The sequence below is a fragment of the Chroicocephalus ridibundus genome, chromosome 8, assembly GCF_963924245.1.
Source record: "Chroicocephalus ridibundus chromosome 8, bChrRid1.1, whole genome shotgun sequence".
Taxonomy (NCBI): domain Eukaryota; kingdom Metazoa; phylum Chordata; class Aves; order Charadriiformes; family Laridae; genus Chroicocephalus; species Chroicocephalus ridibundus.
In genome coordinates this window covers 45598764-45614657 of record NC_086291.1, presented here as the reverse complement: position 1 = coordinate 45614657, position 15894 = coordinate 45598764, and the positions used below count along the sequence as shown (strand labels likewise).

Here is a 15894-nt window from a genome sequence, read left to right as displayed (position 1 = left end):
CTTCTGGAATGTTGTTCTCTAGATCATGCTATGTTAATGGGGACCAAGCATCTTATGACTTTTGATGGAAGAATTTATGATTTGGCATCAAAGTGCAGTGTACTTCTTGCCAAGGATTTTGTTCACAATACTTTCACTGTAATACTAAACGAGGAAACTAGTAACTCAAGATCACTATATGTGGAGATGAACCAGACCGTGATCAGTATCCATCCAAGACTGAAGGTAGGAGGGGAAAGTCAAACATTCTTCCTTTCCAGGCCAGAAATTATCTTCAACCAACCAACAAAAAGGAAAAAAAAAAACCAAACTTCCAAAATATTAATGCTCAAAACATAGATCAGAACAGCTCTCAGGCCTAAGTGCTAGAAAGTAACCACTTTTTAATCATGAAATAAAACTCAAAACCAAGTTTTAATTCAAGGGCTGCCTCTTTGCTTGCTGGGTACTTAAGAGAGGCTCAATGAACTTTTCAGCATTCTTCTTACATGGTCTAAGAGAACGGCAGTCAGAGCAGTCTGGAGAGCAAACTGGGCCCGTAGCCTCAGTGCACCTGGGAGGCTTTTGTGCTTTCCTGCTCTTTCACAGGTTTAACACAACCCCGTTCTTACTCCCCAACTCTGGGCTGAGCAAAGTTGACCTCATCCCACCTGCAAAGCCAGACTGAGCTTGCCCAGCACTGAACTTTCATTGTGACATATTTGAAATTGCATTTTCATTTTAAAACAGATATCCAAGATGTACAACTTTTCCTTTATGGAAGAGAACTGCCAAGTACTGAATCAATCCCTTGAAAAGAATAACACTAATTCAAGGAGAGAAACCAACAAAGTAGAAGTGTCTAATCAGAAAGGAGTTTCTGTCTCTTGTGACTTTCAGTATGATCTCTGTACTGTCACTCTGGCTGGCTGGCACCATGGTGAGTATCCATCACACAGCTTTTGTCAGCTGCTAGTCATTTTTTCTGTAGCTCTGAATTGTCATCACCTGTAGTACCAGCATGTGGGTTGCCTTTCACTTGCTTTTCCCCCTCTTCGTTTATATACACCCTGGAAATGGCCCTAGGCGTTCCCGGTTATTGCCCAAGACAGCATGGTATGTAACATTCCAGTGAGGACAGCAAGTGTTTACCTAGGGTACTGTCGTTCCAGTGCAATAAAGCAGACAGAAATGGGGGGTGGATGTGATGCAGTCAGCCCAAGCCCAAACCCTGCTTGAGAATCACCACTCCATAGCAGGCTTATCTTGCCAAACCTGCAACAGCACAAAAGGGAGGCCTAAAAGCTTCCAAGGTTTTGGTATACTTGGAATACTTTCCTGTCCCTGTCTCCACACTATTCTAAATCGCAGACCCCTGAGCTTAGCAGAGAATGGATACGATGCCTTGATCTGGTCAGGAGAAGCAAATGAAGAGCTAACAAATGAGATGGCAGTGCCCTCTGAGAAAGATCCGTAATGGATACCTGGACATATTTTCCCTTGTCCGCCTTCCAGCTGAGCTCTGCTGTACAGAATAATCAGAGCACAGAAACAGCTTCTAAAATTTTCCCTTGTCTACTTGTGACAACTACTGTCTTACACTGTTTCAAATTCATTCCAGGTATTTCAGCCGGGCTTTTGGGTACCAATGATAACGAAGCTGGAAATGAATGGATGCTTCCTAATCGTTCGTTCACTGACAACCTGCAGGAGTTCACACAGAGCTGGCAGGTAAGGAGCTGCAGGGCCAGTGAAAACAGCAGCATGCTGTATATAATTTATTTTCCTGTGTTTAAGAGGGAAAGGGTGCACGTACTTGCTAAAAACCACAGAAGAATTCCCCCTGTCAATGGGCGTTGAGCATTTTTGGCATAAGGAGTAAGGTAGCCATGGAGGCTACTTCTGCTATTAGAAGAAACTGGTGTTGGAACCAAGTGTCCCTGACGCTTTCCTACTTAGAGCACCTCTTTCTGGAACGCAGAGCCAGGCGGTACTGGGCCTGGGACAAATCCACCCGCTCATCAGTCAAGCCACAGTTTGTGCCAGGGAGATTTCCCTCTTGAAGTTTTCTTTAGAGCTGTTTGTTGTAGCTGGGAATGTTGAGCCTCTTCACTTTTTTTGTTCTTCTGCTTTTAATTTTTATCAAGAAACAAAACTTTAGAAACCAGTAACTAGGAAAGTTGCCCTCCATCCCCACAGCACTAAGTGCTGAAACTTTTTTGGAGGGTTAGCTGATACTGATTCACTTATTAACTTGCATAAACGGGGTTCCTATAACTATCATAAATAAGTGTGGTAACTCTGTACTAGTAGCATTATACCTCTTTGCTTCAAAGAGACTTAATTCATGTAATTTATCATCAGCTGAAAATAATCTAAATATGAAAACATGCAGGTGTACATAGCCATTTGTGAATGCAACTGACCAAACCCAAGAAAAATAGCTTTACAGTGCTCTCAAGCCATGTTGACAGGATCCTCTAAATCCCTTCAAGCCTAATTTTTAGAATCTGTTAGAATAAAAAAGAAACCAGCATCTTATTACTACTAAGATTTGGTGACTCTTCCTTTTACCTTCTCTTGCCAGAAGATGTCCAAGTTCTGGGCACAGAAATCCTACTATTTTCAGCTTTATGTCAGTACTTTTTTTTTTTTTTTTTTTTTAAAAGAGAATTGCTTCAAGAATCTTGCTGTTGGGGAGAGATACCTAATGAGTTTGCAGCCTACATTTATGTTAATAATGGGGCGAGATCATGACATGACTGACTTTATAATTTTCTTAATTGCTACAAATATTAACTTCTACTGTATTCATAAAAAAACCAACCATCTAATGCAAAACTACCCAGTGACGTTGAACCAAAAATAATAATCAATGAAAAGCCATAAATTTAGTGTCATAGACAAGCTGGGAAGTCATGAATGCCCTTTAAGTGGCATAACGGCTGCGCTTAACGCTATTGATTGGTCTGTTTTATTTGTAAGCCATGGCATCTTGCAGTGCTGTCTACCGCCACAAAGAATTAAAGATGCTTTAGCTGAACTCTCAGCTGTTTGCAGTCACATCGCAATCAGAAAAAAAGTAATAAAAAGACTGACCTGCCAATATGTACTGCTGTCACACATCGTTAAAACAATGGCCAGAAATACACGGGCCGAGTCAGGAGTTCATGCAAAGTCTTATAAACTTTGCTGAAGTGGTTGGAAGAGACGAAATGGCAGAAATACCCAGTTGAGGCAGGCAGTGTATTCAGCTGAGCTGATAAAATGGAGCTCACAAAAATCCTCCCTGAGCAGAAGTTTTAGCACAACTATACGCGATACAGAAAGCAAAAGCATAGTCAGGTTAAATCTGTCCAGGTATTTGAGCCCGAAATAAAGCAGTCAGTCACTCTGCACTGCGGGAGTCAGCTCCCATCCGCCTCTGGACTGGCAACTTGCTACCAGGAGCGTTATTCCAAGCCTTCGCCTTACACTGTCCCTGCACAGTCAGTGAGGTTCTGGGGTTACACGACCAGCTGCTGTAGAATCTGAGGAGATTAATGGGGAGACTGCAAATGTCTGACTCCTGCAGAATATGGGTTATCTGAGAGATTAAACTGGCAGCTAATTTTTCTTAGTAATTAATGTAACTTGAGTTCACACTTGCTTAAGAACTTCTAAACTCAAAGATTTGTCAGGAAATTACTGATCAAAAAAATATTAAGTTGCTGAGCTGCTACAGATATAGTAGCAGTGTTTACGCTACTAAAACAGTGTTCAAGTCAAACCAAATCCTAAGAAACTTCAGCAAATGCTGCTCATCACTAGTTCTGTTAATATGTGGTATCATCAGCTTTTAACTGGTGTGCTAAGGGACCTTCCCTGAACCATGAACAATAAAAATCCATTTGCTTTTTATTGTCCAAAAATGCTTGTAACTGTAGGGACCTCCAGTTTCTTTTTTTTTTGTTTTGTTTTTTTAAAGCCTTCTTGTTGTTTATTATTGATAAATAACCCAGCAAAGATATGAAGATTTTTTTTCTCCAACAAAAAGAGCTAGTAAAAGCACAACTCTGATCTGTCATATATAATGAAAGTTAAGACAATTAGCCAACTACTTATTGCGTCAGCAACCACACACCAAAATCCTTTCGTGAATAAGAAAATCAACAGAAAGATGAAACAATATCTGTAATATTTATGAGACATACATTTTTTGTTTACAAAGAGTGCAAGGTACTTCTCAATATTACTGAACAATAGATGTTAAGCAGAGCAGTGTACTGAGCTGCCTGTATCTTCCTTCAAACCACCTCACACTGGAAGCTGGAAGAATTCACGCAACACTGATGTTTAAAAAGAACAAACAAACAAACCAACCACCACCCCCCTCCCAACTTGAGTAACTCTGTTTTCCCAGGTGAACACGTGCAGTCTCGTACAGAGGACAGTGAAGCCATGTCCAATTACAGCTAAGCAAAAAGTCTGTAAAGTGTTTTTTGAAGAATCACATTCACTTCTTAGGAACTGCTTCAAAGTTGTAAGTATAACTTCAGCCACCAAAGGACTATGTGAATACCCAAATGTCACGCTTCAACTGAGTACACATAACTGTTGCAAGGATATAGAAGTTCAGTTGCAGATAACTTCAGAAGTAATCAGAACAACAATCCAGACAGGGAAAAGAAGGTGCTCTATCACAAAAAATATAAATTGAAGGTCCTTGACATCCACAAAATAGTGCCATGAGTTTGCACCAGTCTTTAGCATACAGGTGTCTAGAATTTGGAAATACAAATAAACCCCTCAATGTTAGGAAGAGAGTGAAAGGTTTGTGAAGGAGGGCTGGGGGGGAAGGAGGCACAAATCTTTGTTTTCAGTTCAGCTGCGGCTGTATTGCCAGAGTGCCATCTGCAGGAGCACCCTGCTCCTCTAACCAATGCCCTTTGCTACAGGTGGACCCTGAACCCTTCTACAGCATGTGCACCTCCGACACCTGCCGCTCCCAGGAGCTGAAGGCTGCCTGCAGTTTAGCAGCAGCTTTTGTTCATTTGTGCAACCGAAATTTTGTCCCTGTGGAAATTCCTCCTCAGTGGTAAGTTTCGTTTCTTTCCCTGCGGACTATTCTGACTATTACTCCAGTAGTTACATGCCTGTTATTCAAGAGCACATGAGAAAATAAAACTATGGGCATGAGCAAAAGTGATCCTACTCCTTCTTGCGCCTTGTCTCTCTCACCCTTTCTGCTCTTCACGCAGAGGCCCACCATAACCCACACCATTCATAACTCTAATGGCTTTCCTATTTCCTCCCAGTTTGCTGTGTAGCAGGAGGTAGAAGGATACTTGCAGAACATGGTGTGATTGTCCCCAGGAGTTCCACTTCTCAGATACTATTTTTGTTTCAAACCTTTTTTTGACTCGATAACGCATTTGGATTCATTTTAACAGTAATACATATTCTGTAGACACACTGAACATACTCAGCGAACTATTTTTGTACTTTTCAGTCTCTTCTAATGAAATTTATCTATCTTCTTTAAGCTTAACCTAGAATTTCAGATTATCAATACTTGTATTTTAATGCAGCTGTCATCCGGAGGGCTGTCTTCCGGGAATCTGTTTAAAAATGCAAAGAAAGCTGAAAAGTCTGAAAAGAACAGTAGTGATGGCTTGAAGTTTTTGGCATTACAATCCACGCCCGTTTCTGTCGTTCTTGTGCAAATTTTTTAAGGACCCTGACATTTTTTTGGTGAAGATGTGCACACTGCTGCATTGCTGCAGAAACTAGATTAGGACAGTTATTGCTCTAAAAGCGACTGGAGTCGTGTTCTGCTAACTGTACCTGCATGACCTGGGAAGGAATTTTAAGGAAAGAATTCCTGTGTGCAGAAAAAACCTGTGTAAGTCTACAGCCCCAACATACTTGTTAGTAATAAAATTTAGTCTCCTTTTTATTTATTTTCTTCAGAGTTACTGCACAGTTCAGCCGTCCAGTTGCCTTACCTTACTCCAGTCCAAGTTAGCTACTGCAAAGGAAGAAACGGCTGGCTGTGCTGGGGAACTGGAGTAATCTGAAACACCAGTTAAGGATGATAGAGGCTGTATATTTCAGCATTTTCTGTACTATCTATATTCACTAATTTGCACTATAGATCTTTTCTACAGGTTTTTTATTCAACTCTGTCTCCATTGGATACTCTGCGTACAGCACCTTCTTTGAACTATGATAGTTATTGACTACAAATTGCTACATAAATAACGATAACTTGTACCACTTAAGTAATAATGACTATTCACATAGTGCTGTCTTAAGAGAGATGACCGAGAACATCCCCAAAACTTATTCTTTTATTCATCTGCATTACGTTATTCCTTAGTTTAGACAACAAAACCCAAACAACAAAGCCTTCTCTGAAATTTGCTATATGCTTCTCTTTTCATTGAATGAGAGCATTAAAGGAAACACACATACAAATTATTGTCATACTCATTACTGATACACTTGCCCAAGTAATAACTTAAGATATAATACTTTTACAAGACTGCAATGGAAACATTTACTGTAAGCAAATAATGTGATCATGCAGAAGAGACAATTATGCTTTTGCTTGAAATGAAGCACTTGGGTTTACACTCCTAACTTTAATGCTCCGTGCTTTGCTAAGGCTTCTTAATGAGAAAACAGTGTGGGTTTTTAAATATATGCAATGAAATGTTATTAATATGCATTTGTAAACTCACTACCACGCCAAAAGAGTGATATGGTGACTACAAACATCTTTGTGGTATGCTTAAAAAAAATATTTACAAGTATTTGCTGAATTCTCACTCACTAAGGAAGGGAATAGCTGTCAAGTATTTGTATATGCTTGTGTTGGCCATAAAATAAAAACATAAGAAAAAACCACTCCATATACACATATATATATGTGTAAGTGCATCCCATGCGTACATGCCCATCTGCGGCATAATGCCACATGTCATTATCTCTCTTATGTATTCAGTTCAGCCAGTGTGTAAGCAGGAGATGGCCATGGAATTTCTGAGTCAGTAGGCAGTAAGTGGGTTTAGCTGCAATGGTTCATATAAACTCCTCAACATATGGATATGAAATATAGAAGCAAATTCCGCTAAATCTGAGCCTGAATATTCAATTGAAAACAGAGTTTTAGAATGGCTCGGTAGCCAAAAGACTGAAGTCTGCTAGTGCTGATAGTTTACATTATCCTGCTTCTGAGGAAAGGGATTGGAATGACAGTGGATCACAAGCTCAGTTAACTACAATAACATACGATTAAAGCGTGCCATTAAACAAGCTAAGTATACTGGGGATGTACAGATAATAAACATATTTAAGACAAGAAATAATTCTTTTGTAGTCAGCTTATTTTATGCATCCAGTTTTGGACACCATGTTGTAGTTAAGTTTGAACCAGCAGAGTGAAGTCCAGAGATGTCTCTGTGGGGAAGAAAATTGAAGGGCCTAGGGCAGACATGAGTGAAGTCTTTTAAATACGTAAACACGCTGAAGAGAAGGAAGTGTGACAGCCCAAACTGCCGTAAGGGAGAACTAGGTTTGATACTGTGAAAGAGTTTGTAACGGCCAGGCTAGTCACGCATTGTAACCTTTAGCCATCCAAGGTCATGAGAACAAGCGAACGTTTCAGTCAGTAACAGCTACCTCTGCACTCCTTTCTAGAAACTCATTCTTGTTGAGGCTCTTCCATTGGATAGCTGAACTGTCCAAAGCCCATAAACTTTCGTAATATTGCCATACTTTTCCTCCGAAATGTGAATTTATCATCAAACAAGATAGAAAGAACCTTGTATCTAAGATAAAACTGTATCTAAAATGCTAGAATACTTTTTCCCTACAGCTTTTTGATAATGTCATATTTGATGCTGTTTTTCCCTTCATAGATTTCTTGTAATTTAGCGTAACAGCAGCTTGTATTACATGTCACTTTTTATTTCGAATTCTTTAAGGACTTACTAACCACTTACCTGGATTCCATCGCTTCTTCATTTCAGCTTGAGACAGTTCTGAATGGCAGATACCAGCCCTGAAGATGGAAGAACCCTTTCAGTACACAAACTAAACCAGCTGTTTTAGGTAGACGAGCTAGAACCAATAGTAAGGAGAACAGTAAAAGTGTGAATGAATTTGCTTTAGGACTACGAATATAAGCTTTTCACCCAGAAACACCTGAGGGTAAGAGGAATGATTTCAGTACAGTGACAAGAAACTATAAGCAACCAGAAGAAACTGGACTAAGTATCAGTAACTTTAAAAAATTTTCTCCTGTTCAGTGGCAAAATAGCGTCTCCACAAGCCTTCAAGCCATAGCATAAACACATTTAAAAGATGACAAAAGGTCTTTTCCAGCTCAGATTAGTACAAGTAGGCTGCTTTGTGAAAGCAGTGTATGAGCTTTGAACCTGCACAGAGATGCTGGCTTCTTTTTTCTCCAGAATTGAAACTGAGCTCTTCAGTAAATTCTGGAGAAAGTGCCCTTTTTCCAGGGAAGTGACCCAACATGCAAGAGGGCTAAGATAGAAATAGGATGGTTACGTAATTGAAAGCATTTAATCATTTTCTCATTTTTATGGTGGTTGATTTTTCCCTTATTAATGTGTACATTGTAAAATAAGAATCAGCCTTCTTGGTATCTGTCCTGCAGTTTCACATTCTCCCTTTGTGTCTTTAGAACCCCCTTCTCAGAAATCAGTTTACGTGTTAGAAAAGATGACTGATACCCATCCTATCCATAAAGTAGTCCTACGGTGTCATAGATACTGTTTTGTGAGTGTCTCAACTGTTAAATTACTTTATATATATGTAGGTCTGTTGATTAAAAAAATGCATTACATTTCTCCTCACAGTACGAGGAATGCAATTATGCCTTCGTAAAAGGTAACACTGCAAAATCCTTCACATGTCTTTGCATATCATGCAAACATGGAAATAATGGTGTTCTGAACTATGAATTAATGTTAATAAACATTTGACTTGCTTATTTTTATGCTGGAGTACATTTTTACTGATTATTTGTAAGAATAAAGTTGTACTGATCTACAGAGTTGGAACTGGCTGGGTTTAAATGGCTACTGCAGTTCACAGAGACAAAAATAGCACGTGGCCTCGGCTATCTTCTGTATGCTGCGTTAGGCTACGCTTGCTTTCTGAACGCTTACACTGCAGTTTTACACAAATTCTAAGTAAAACATGACTCTCATACTAGCCAGAGAAAATGCCTGCAATCGCTAGGATTTCCACACACGTGAAAGGTTGCTATATAAAACATGCTAGAAATCAAGTCTTCCTGTGTAATAATTTTATAACTGCTTACCTACAGAGGTGTTTTATAACAAAGTATAAAGTACTTCTGACAGTTAAAGAATATTTATACCAGTTATTGATTAAAAAAAATGCATAATCTTCTCCCGAGACACTTAATGCATGCTAAGCACACCAAACACCTTTCAAAAAGCACTGAGGTGACAGTTGCAGGAACAAAGTAAGATGTCAGCAAGTAGAGCAAAAGGTTCAGAAGAGCTGCTTTACTTTTCAGCTAGTTGCAGCGCAGGCTGGGATACAGAAGAGTTTAACTGTATGCTACCTGTAGACAGCAACACAGATATGGATGCAGATACTGGGTCTCCTAGAAGCTGCATATAACATATCACAGGCTATAAAGAAGCCATTTACACACCAATAAACATTTTAAACTACCACCATTGTGCTAGGCCCATTTAAAGATGTCTGGAGATGGTCCCGGTTTATGCAAATGCGTGGTTTGTGTCTAGATATTCATTACAGAGGCAGGAACTCTGTAGTGGGAACTCTGGAGAACAGGCCCTCCGAACCACACCTGAAGCCCGTGAAGTTCAGCAGGAGCCCGGGTCAGCATGGGCACAGGTTGCTTCATGCTTGTGTGACTCAGTGAGGAGGAGGGGGAGACAGAACCTAAGCCAACAGGAACCTCAACCCCTCCTGCCCTGCTGTTACAAACACCCAACTGACCACAGAGACAATAAATATCGCATCAGACCAGTAATAAAAGTCTGTACAAAGCACCGTTTCTACAGAATAGGACACAAAGAATAATGATCTGGGGGGAAGATGAGAAAAAACAAAAACCAAACCACACTTTTCAATACCTTGTTCATAATTTGAGTTTAAATTTGAGCATTGATTTATAGCTTTCATGAATAAAGTCAAATTCCATTTTTTCATATTGGCAGCTATGCCTTTTCTATGTGCCGGACAGACTGCTGGTGTTAGTGGAAAGGCAATCTCTTTTTCATGCCTGGTCATTAAGTAACTAGCAATAAATGTGCAGTAGTTTGTCACAGGTCAAGAGGTTCTTCAAATGGACTTTGTAAAACCTTTACTGAACCAAGGAAACCATCCATCCCAAAGACTTTTAAGTATGTCTTGATCACACTGCACGGTAATGTCTCATCTTGGGAATTAAAAAATGGAAATAATACACCACCCTCCCTGCCTAACAGAAGAAAGATGTCAGCTACGTTGTAAGGCAGCTTGTATTAGCAAACAAGCCATTAACTAGGACAGTGACAGAGGCTGATGTGGGGAGGCACATTCCAGCAGTCCCCAACAGCTGGATAGCAGCCGCCCTCCTGCCGACCCGCTCTTGCAGGGGAGTCTGCCAAGATGAGGTGTGACTCAGCGCAAAAAGCATCCCTCAAAAGACAACTAAAATATGTGTGTGACTCCTCATGGATGTGATCCTCCAGGAAGGATCCCCTTGGCAGGATTTTACTGAATCATTGCTCACGCCAATAACTTCAGTTTCAGTATTTCAAAATGGTCTTTTTCTGTGCACTACCCCTGACTTTATCAGGACTAAACTTTTAGTATACAACTACTGATAATACTGTACATTTTAGAACACCTTGACTGAAGTAATCTGAAACGTTTATGCTTCAGAGGAACATAATGCAGTAGAGAAGACTATGTTGTCCCATGGAAAATGCATAAAACCCATTGAATAGCTATACATCATGCAATACAAATGTCTCTGACCTTGCCGCCTGGCTCACTGGAGGCCAGAACTCCCGCATCTGTAACTCATGCTGATCAGAGCACTTTAAACACAACCCCCCACACCCAGCTGTGGTTAAGTCAGTGTTCCAAGTGTTAGTATTTTTAGTGTGTACAACCTTCAACACGTCCTTTATATAGGTCATAAACAGAAACTCCAGCTCTACAAAGTTCACAGGCATTTATGCATACCATGCGAACTCTTATGCCTCAAAAACTTAGCAGCAAAGTTGAGGTTTTGAGGCTCTATCACAGGCTGAGAAACTTTGAAGTTCACAGAGCCTGTTTCTGCCAGTTGAGCTCCCCAGATGCTAGTATGTATCCAGAGTTGTTCCAGTTACGACAGAGCTAACAGTGCACAGAAGCCTTCCTGCAGTCTACAGCCATTCTCCTGCCCTCTTCAAGGTCTAAACACCAGCTTGCTTAGAACAAGATCCCAGCTTTGACCTCCCCCTCCACAAGACAGGGCTAGAGAAGCCCCTCATCCTGTAACTTCTGTTACATGCTCTGCTGTAGAACAGGAACAAAAACCACAGGCAAACCCACATGCTACTGTAGAACTTGAGACATGAGTTACGATGTGGAAAAGGGAGCATTCCCACTACCCCGTAGAGCCCTACAGTGCCAACCTCTGGAAACCCAGAGACCAGGCCCTTCAGCCCACCCCTTAAACCAGGGTGGCACAGAAGCCACAAACAGCCATAAGCAGCATCAGTCACTCATTAGGTGAAGCACAGCTAAACTCCAAGCCAACGCAATCACTAGAAGTCTTTTGATTAGAAGCTTGTTGTTCAACTTTGCTAAGAGTGTCTTTTGCTTTGAATTCCTAGGAAAGCACTTTTTAACGTGAACTTCCATAAAAGCACCCAGTCTTGGCTTTAAAACCCTTAAAAGTTACTGTTCTACTAATATAATTGCAGGCCCTTCTGAAGCACTACTTCAGGTCAGCAGCAGATAGCCTTCCAACCAACCGCCAAGCAACATTCACAGCTTTGTACTGATCAAATACCTGAAACTTGCCAGGGGGCTGGAACCAGAGTTTACATCTGGGTTTTTAGTGAGGTCAAGTGTACAGTACAGAGGCAGATAGATACTGAAACACCCTAAATCAAGCAATGATGAGATCTAGATCTTGTTTTGCTTGGAACTGACTGCTAACAAGTGAGCAAAGAAACCCAATGCTTTGTCTCACGAGCCCCTGGATGGGAGAAGGCGGTGAAAGATGCAAAGAAATCCTCTACAAATCCAGTCCAGTCTTACATAAATCCAGTCCAGTATAAATACAACTTTTCAGATGCATTCAGTGAATTAGCAGTAGTTTCACTCTTGATAGCCTCTACATTGTGCACCCACCAACTATGAATGCAGGGGCTACAAGCTGTATTTAATTCTGCTGTAAATTTACTGCCACTAGCAAGGATGCAGCAGACCTCCTAGCTCTTTATTTCCAGGGTGTTACTGCCTAGTTAGAAAGCATGGCAAGGTGAACTTACTTGGAAGGAGCTTTGGGTTCCTGGCATAGTAAGAATTCAGATGGAAAAGTATCTATCACCAGATAAAAACAGCTGCCAGCCAATATGCTGACCACGTGGATCATTTCTGAAAGGCTGCAGCATTCCACAAGTGGTTTTCTTTGCAGCATTAAAATCACTAAACAAACTCAGACTGCCAAAATTCTGTATATATGTGTTTTGGCATTTCATCGGCAGGGGCTCACAACACAGGACTCCCATTATACAACTGCCTCTGATGTGGTCTGGTTTGGAATACTAAACTCAAGGCTGGAATCGCACTGTGAAATCCAGTCCTTAATCTGTGAAGGCAACATTTAAAGATCTACTTAAGACAGTATTTAATTTCTATACGCTTTGAAAACATAATCCTATAATTTTAAAATTTAATTACCACCACTTGATTGTTGTCTTAAATTGCACAATCACCGAGTACATCATCTTCCCTTCCTATAGGCATTCTTAATTAACACAACTGCATTGCTGGACAATACAGGCCCAAACTACAAAGCCATACCACATGGATAATGCAACGCTTTCTGTGGGACTCCAGTTCTCTTTAGACAAGAGGGGAAATAAAAAGTAGCAACAGTTCTTTTTAAAGATTTTTTTGATTTGATTTCATAGTTTGGGTTTTTTTTTCCACAGGCAAACGAAAGAAAGATTAAAATAAAATATATTTAAGAATGATCTGAACAACTAAAAATAGCATACATTGGAACAAGAAAGGAAACCTTCAAAAAGAAAAACACACTTAGGCACAGTAGATTTGTTTCATGAGGTGGCAGAAGTATGGAGAACCTATTCCAAGGAATCCTGCATCGAATCTGTTTAGTTAATTTCACTTCACTGAACACAGGGGCCATTAGGATACCAATTTCAGTATTTCAGAAACGCAGAAACCAGAGAGGTATTTAAGTACAAGACTCTGCTTACAGTTAGAAAGAGACATTTGTCTTACGAGTTTACTGACACAGTTATTACTGCAAGAGAAAACACAGGCAAAGACGTTATTTCCAACCACAATCTAAATGGACTGAAACACATTTTGCCTTCATTCCACGTATCGAGTTCACGCTGGTAACATAAGTTCTGTGCAGCCCTTTCTGCCAAGAGTACACTGCTATAGGAATGGCTATCTAAACACGTGTTCCTAGAAACAGCAACTAACATATGTAGAAACATGTAGTATTTATTCTTGATAGCACAGACATGTTACTCAGAAAGCACCAAATAAGTGTTTCTCAAATCTGCTGGTATAAAAAGAGACTGTGAAAGAGACGAACATTGTGTTTATTATCAGATATGCACTGATCCCTCCACTTAACTGAGCCTGACCTCTCTCTTTGGTTTACTCCAAGAGTAACCGGTGGTTGTTTGAAACCACAAATGCACAGAACGGCCCAATCTTCTGCACCAAAAAAAAAAGAAAGAAGAAAAAGAAAAAGCACATTTCCAGTTATTTTAGGCAGAAAAAGAAGTATCTAGGGAATGACTCTGTGCAAATCCTCCACTTCAAGGCTCCACATATTCTTATGCATGAGGTTTTCAGAAAGATCTGTCATCTTTATTGCTCGAAGAACAGGCTCAGGACTGCAGGACCGCACCACACCCATCACCATTACATAGTTCCCTAAAAAAAAAAACCAACAAGCAAGCATAAAATATAATTAACCTTTGTATTTTCATTTTAATTCAGAAAGCAAAATATTTATAACCAAGTAATTAAAACAGTTTGAATTAAAGCTGCCCATACTTGCAAGAAAACTCAAGCAACTACGATTGTGTAAAACTAAATTTCAGAAAAAGGCTTCACTATCCGTACATCCATTTTTACAGTAGATTTTACTAGATTTTCCCATACAGTAAGAGCCAAACTAGCACACAATTCCTCCTTATGCTGGACAAGTGGAGGGAGGACAATTCAGAAGACTAAAGATTAAGCAACGTGACTATTTTGTACCACAATACCAAAATGCTGCAGTCCAGCACTTCTCCAGTTGAATTAATAATATTGGTGAAGAAAAGAAGAAAAAAAAAGGAAAATCCCCATGCTTGTTCCTAGACTCACAGCCTTTCTCTGCAGTACCCCTGTTTGATCAAACATTTCCCGTAACTGTGGAGAACTACAACAGGCCCTATCCCTATTGGGACTCGTATGGGAAGACAGCGTTCAGTCTTCGTACTGACAGCCACACACTCCCCTGCGGCAGCACACGCTGTTCCAGCAGCACAGCTTTTTCAGGATGCCTCTTTTAGGAGTGGTGCATGTGAAAGCACGCCTTCCGCGCAGTTCAGCGCGGCCCCCGCCACACACAACTTGGCACGAACCGTTCTGAACACCCCAAGTAGCCGGGGGCCCGCAGGCCTGTGCAAGAGCCTCCTGCCTGCCGACGCGGGGCCAGACAACCCCAGCAGGAAGCACCCTGACATCAGCGGGCATGAGCGGCCCCGAGTACGGGGCCCAGGGGAGCCGCTTGAGGCCCATGGTGCGAGAGAGGCCGCCCCGGGCCTCTGCAGCCACCGCTCCTGCGTGTCCCTGTCCCACCCGCGGAGTGACACCCTGGGCCCTGGAGGGAACCTACTGAATTACTTTAAAACACACACGGGGAGGGAAAGCGGCCCGCAAGTCCCGGGGGGAGCCCCCGCCCCTGGGGGCCACTCACCGCCCGCCCCCGCCGCCGGTCGGTACCTGCGCTGAGGCAGGGCCGCCCTTTGGGCACCGCCTCCACCCCCAGCACGGTGAAGGGGCCGCTGCCGTCCTGCAGCCGGGCCGAGCCGCCGCGGGCGCCGCCGAGCTCCACCTCCATCACGGTGCCCTGCATCCACACCACCCGCAGGCGCAGCGGCGCCCGGCCCGCCTCCGCCCGGCCCAACTCCCACGTCCCGCCGGCGCCCCGCACCGCCCCCCGCAGCTGGGCGGCCAGCACCTTCACCGGCGGCCCCGGCGCGGCCTCGGCCATGCTGTGGTGCCGGCAGCCCGCCGCCGCCAAGGGCGGCCTCAGGCGGGCGAGGGGAGGCCGGTGCCTGCGGCCGCTGAGGGAGGGAGGGAGGGAGGCAGGGGAAGGGCGGGAAGCAGCGCGCGGCCGCCCCGGCCCGGCGGCGGCCGTTGGCAGCGCCTGAACAGCCGCCACCTGAGGGGAGAGAGGGGGCGGGGAGCCATGGCGCCGCCCGGGAGGGGCCGGGGGAAGGCGGGGAGCGGCTGCGTTACCTCAGAACAACGACAGGGAGTAGCAGCGCCCGAAGAGCGGCGTGAGCAGGAACCCGTCGGCGCCCGTTCCCCCCCGCAGCCCCCTCAGCGGCACACGGCGCGGAGGGAGCGCGGACAGCCTCTTCCCCAGGACCGGGCACA

The 15894-nt window shown here is 42.7% G+C and overlaps 2 protein-coding genes across 2 annotated transcripts in view; one reads left to right on the top strand and one right to left on the bottom strand.

Moving 5' to 3' along the window:
- LOC134520134 (uncharacterized) overlaps nt 1-13051 on the top strand; it is a 106301-nt gene extending 93250 nt beyond the window's left edge. The window contains exons 68-73 of the mRNA XM_063345129.1: nt 23-225; nt 730-919; nt 1601-1710; nt 4382-4501; nt 4917-5056; nt 7995-13051. Of these exons, the coding sequence (XP_063201199.1) occupies nt 23-225; nt 730-919; nt 1601-1710; nt 4382-4501; nt 4917-5056; nt 7995-8010 (779 nt within the window). The 3' untranslated portion in view covers nt 8011-13051. The remainder of the gene's footprint in view (nt 1-22; nt 226-729; nt 920-1600; nt 1711-4381; nt 4502-4916; nt 5057-7994) is intronic.
- A 765-nt stretch (nt 13052-13816) lies between these two features.
- Nucleotides 13817-15608, bottom strand: RMI2 (RecQ mediated genome instability 2). Its single transcript, XM_063343431.1, has 2 exons — nt 15235-15608; nt 13817-14175 (listed from the first exon to the last, which is right to left on the bottom strand). The coding sequence occupies exons 1-2, from the start codon at nt 15503-15505 to the stop codon at nt 14027-14029; spliced, it is 420 nt and encodes a 139-aa protein (XP_063199501.1). The 5' UTR covers nt 15506-15608; the 3' UTR covers nt 13817-14026.
- Nucleotides 15609-15894: the final 286 nt, after the last annotated feature.

Bases quoted from the DNA above. Each gene is read 5' to 3' on its own strand.
- RMI2 (XM_063343431.1), bottom strand. From the start codon at position 15,505: ATGGCCGAGGCCGCGCCGGGGCCGCCGGTGAAGGTGCTGGCCGCCCAG. The intron at 14,176-15,234 runs GTACCGACCGGC...TTTTTTTTTTAG, and splicing joins GCGGCCCTGCCTCAGCGCAG to GGAACTATGTAATGGTGATG.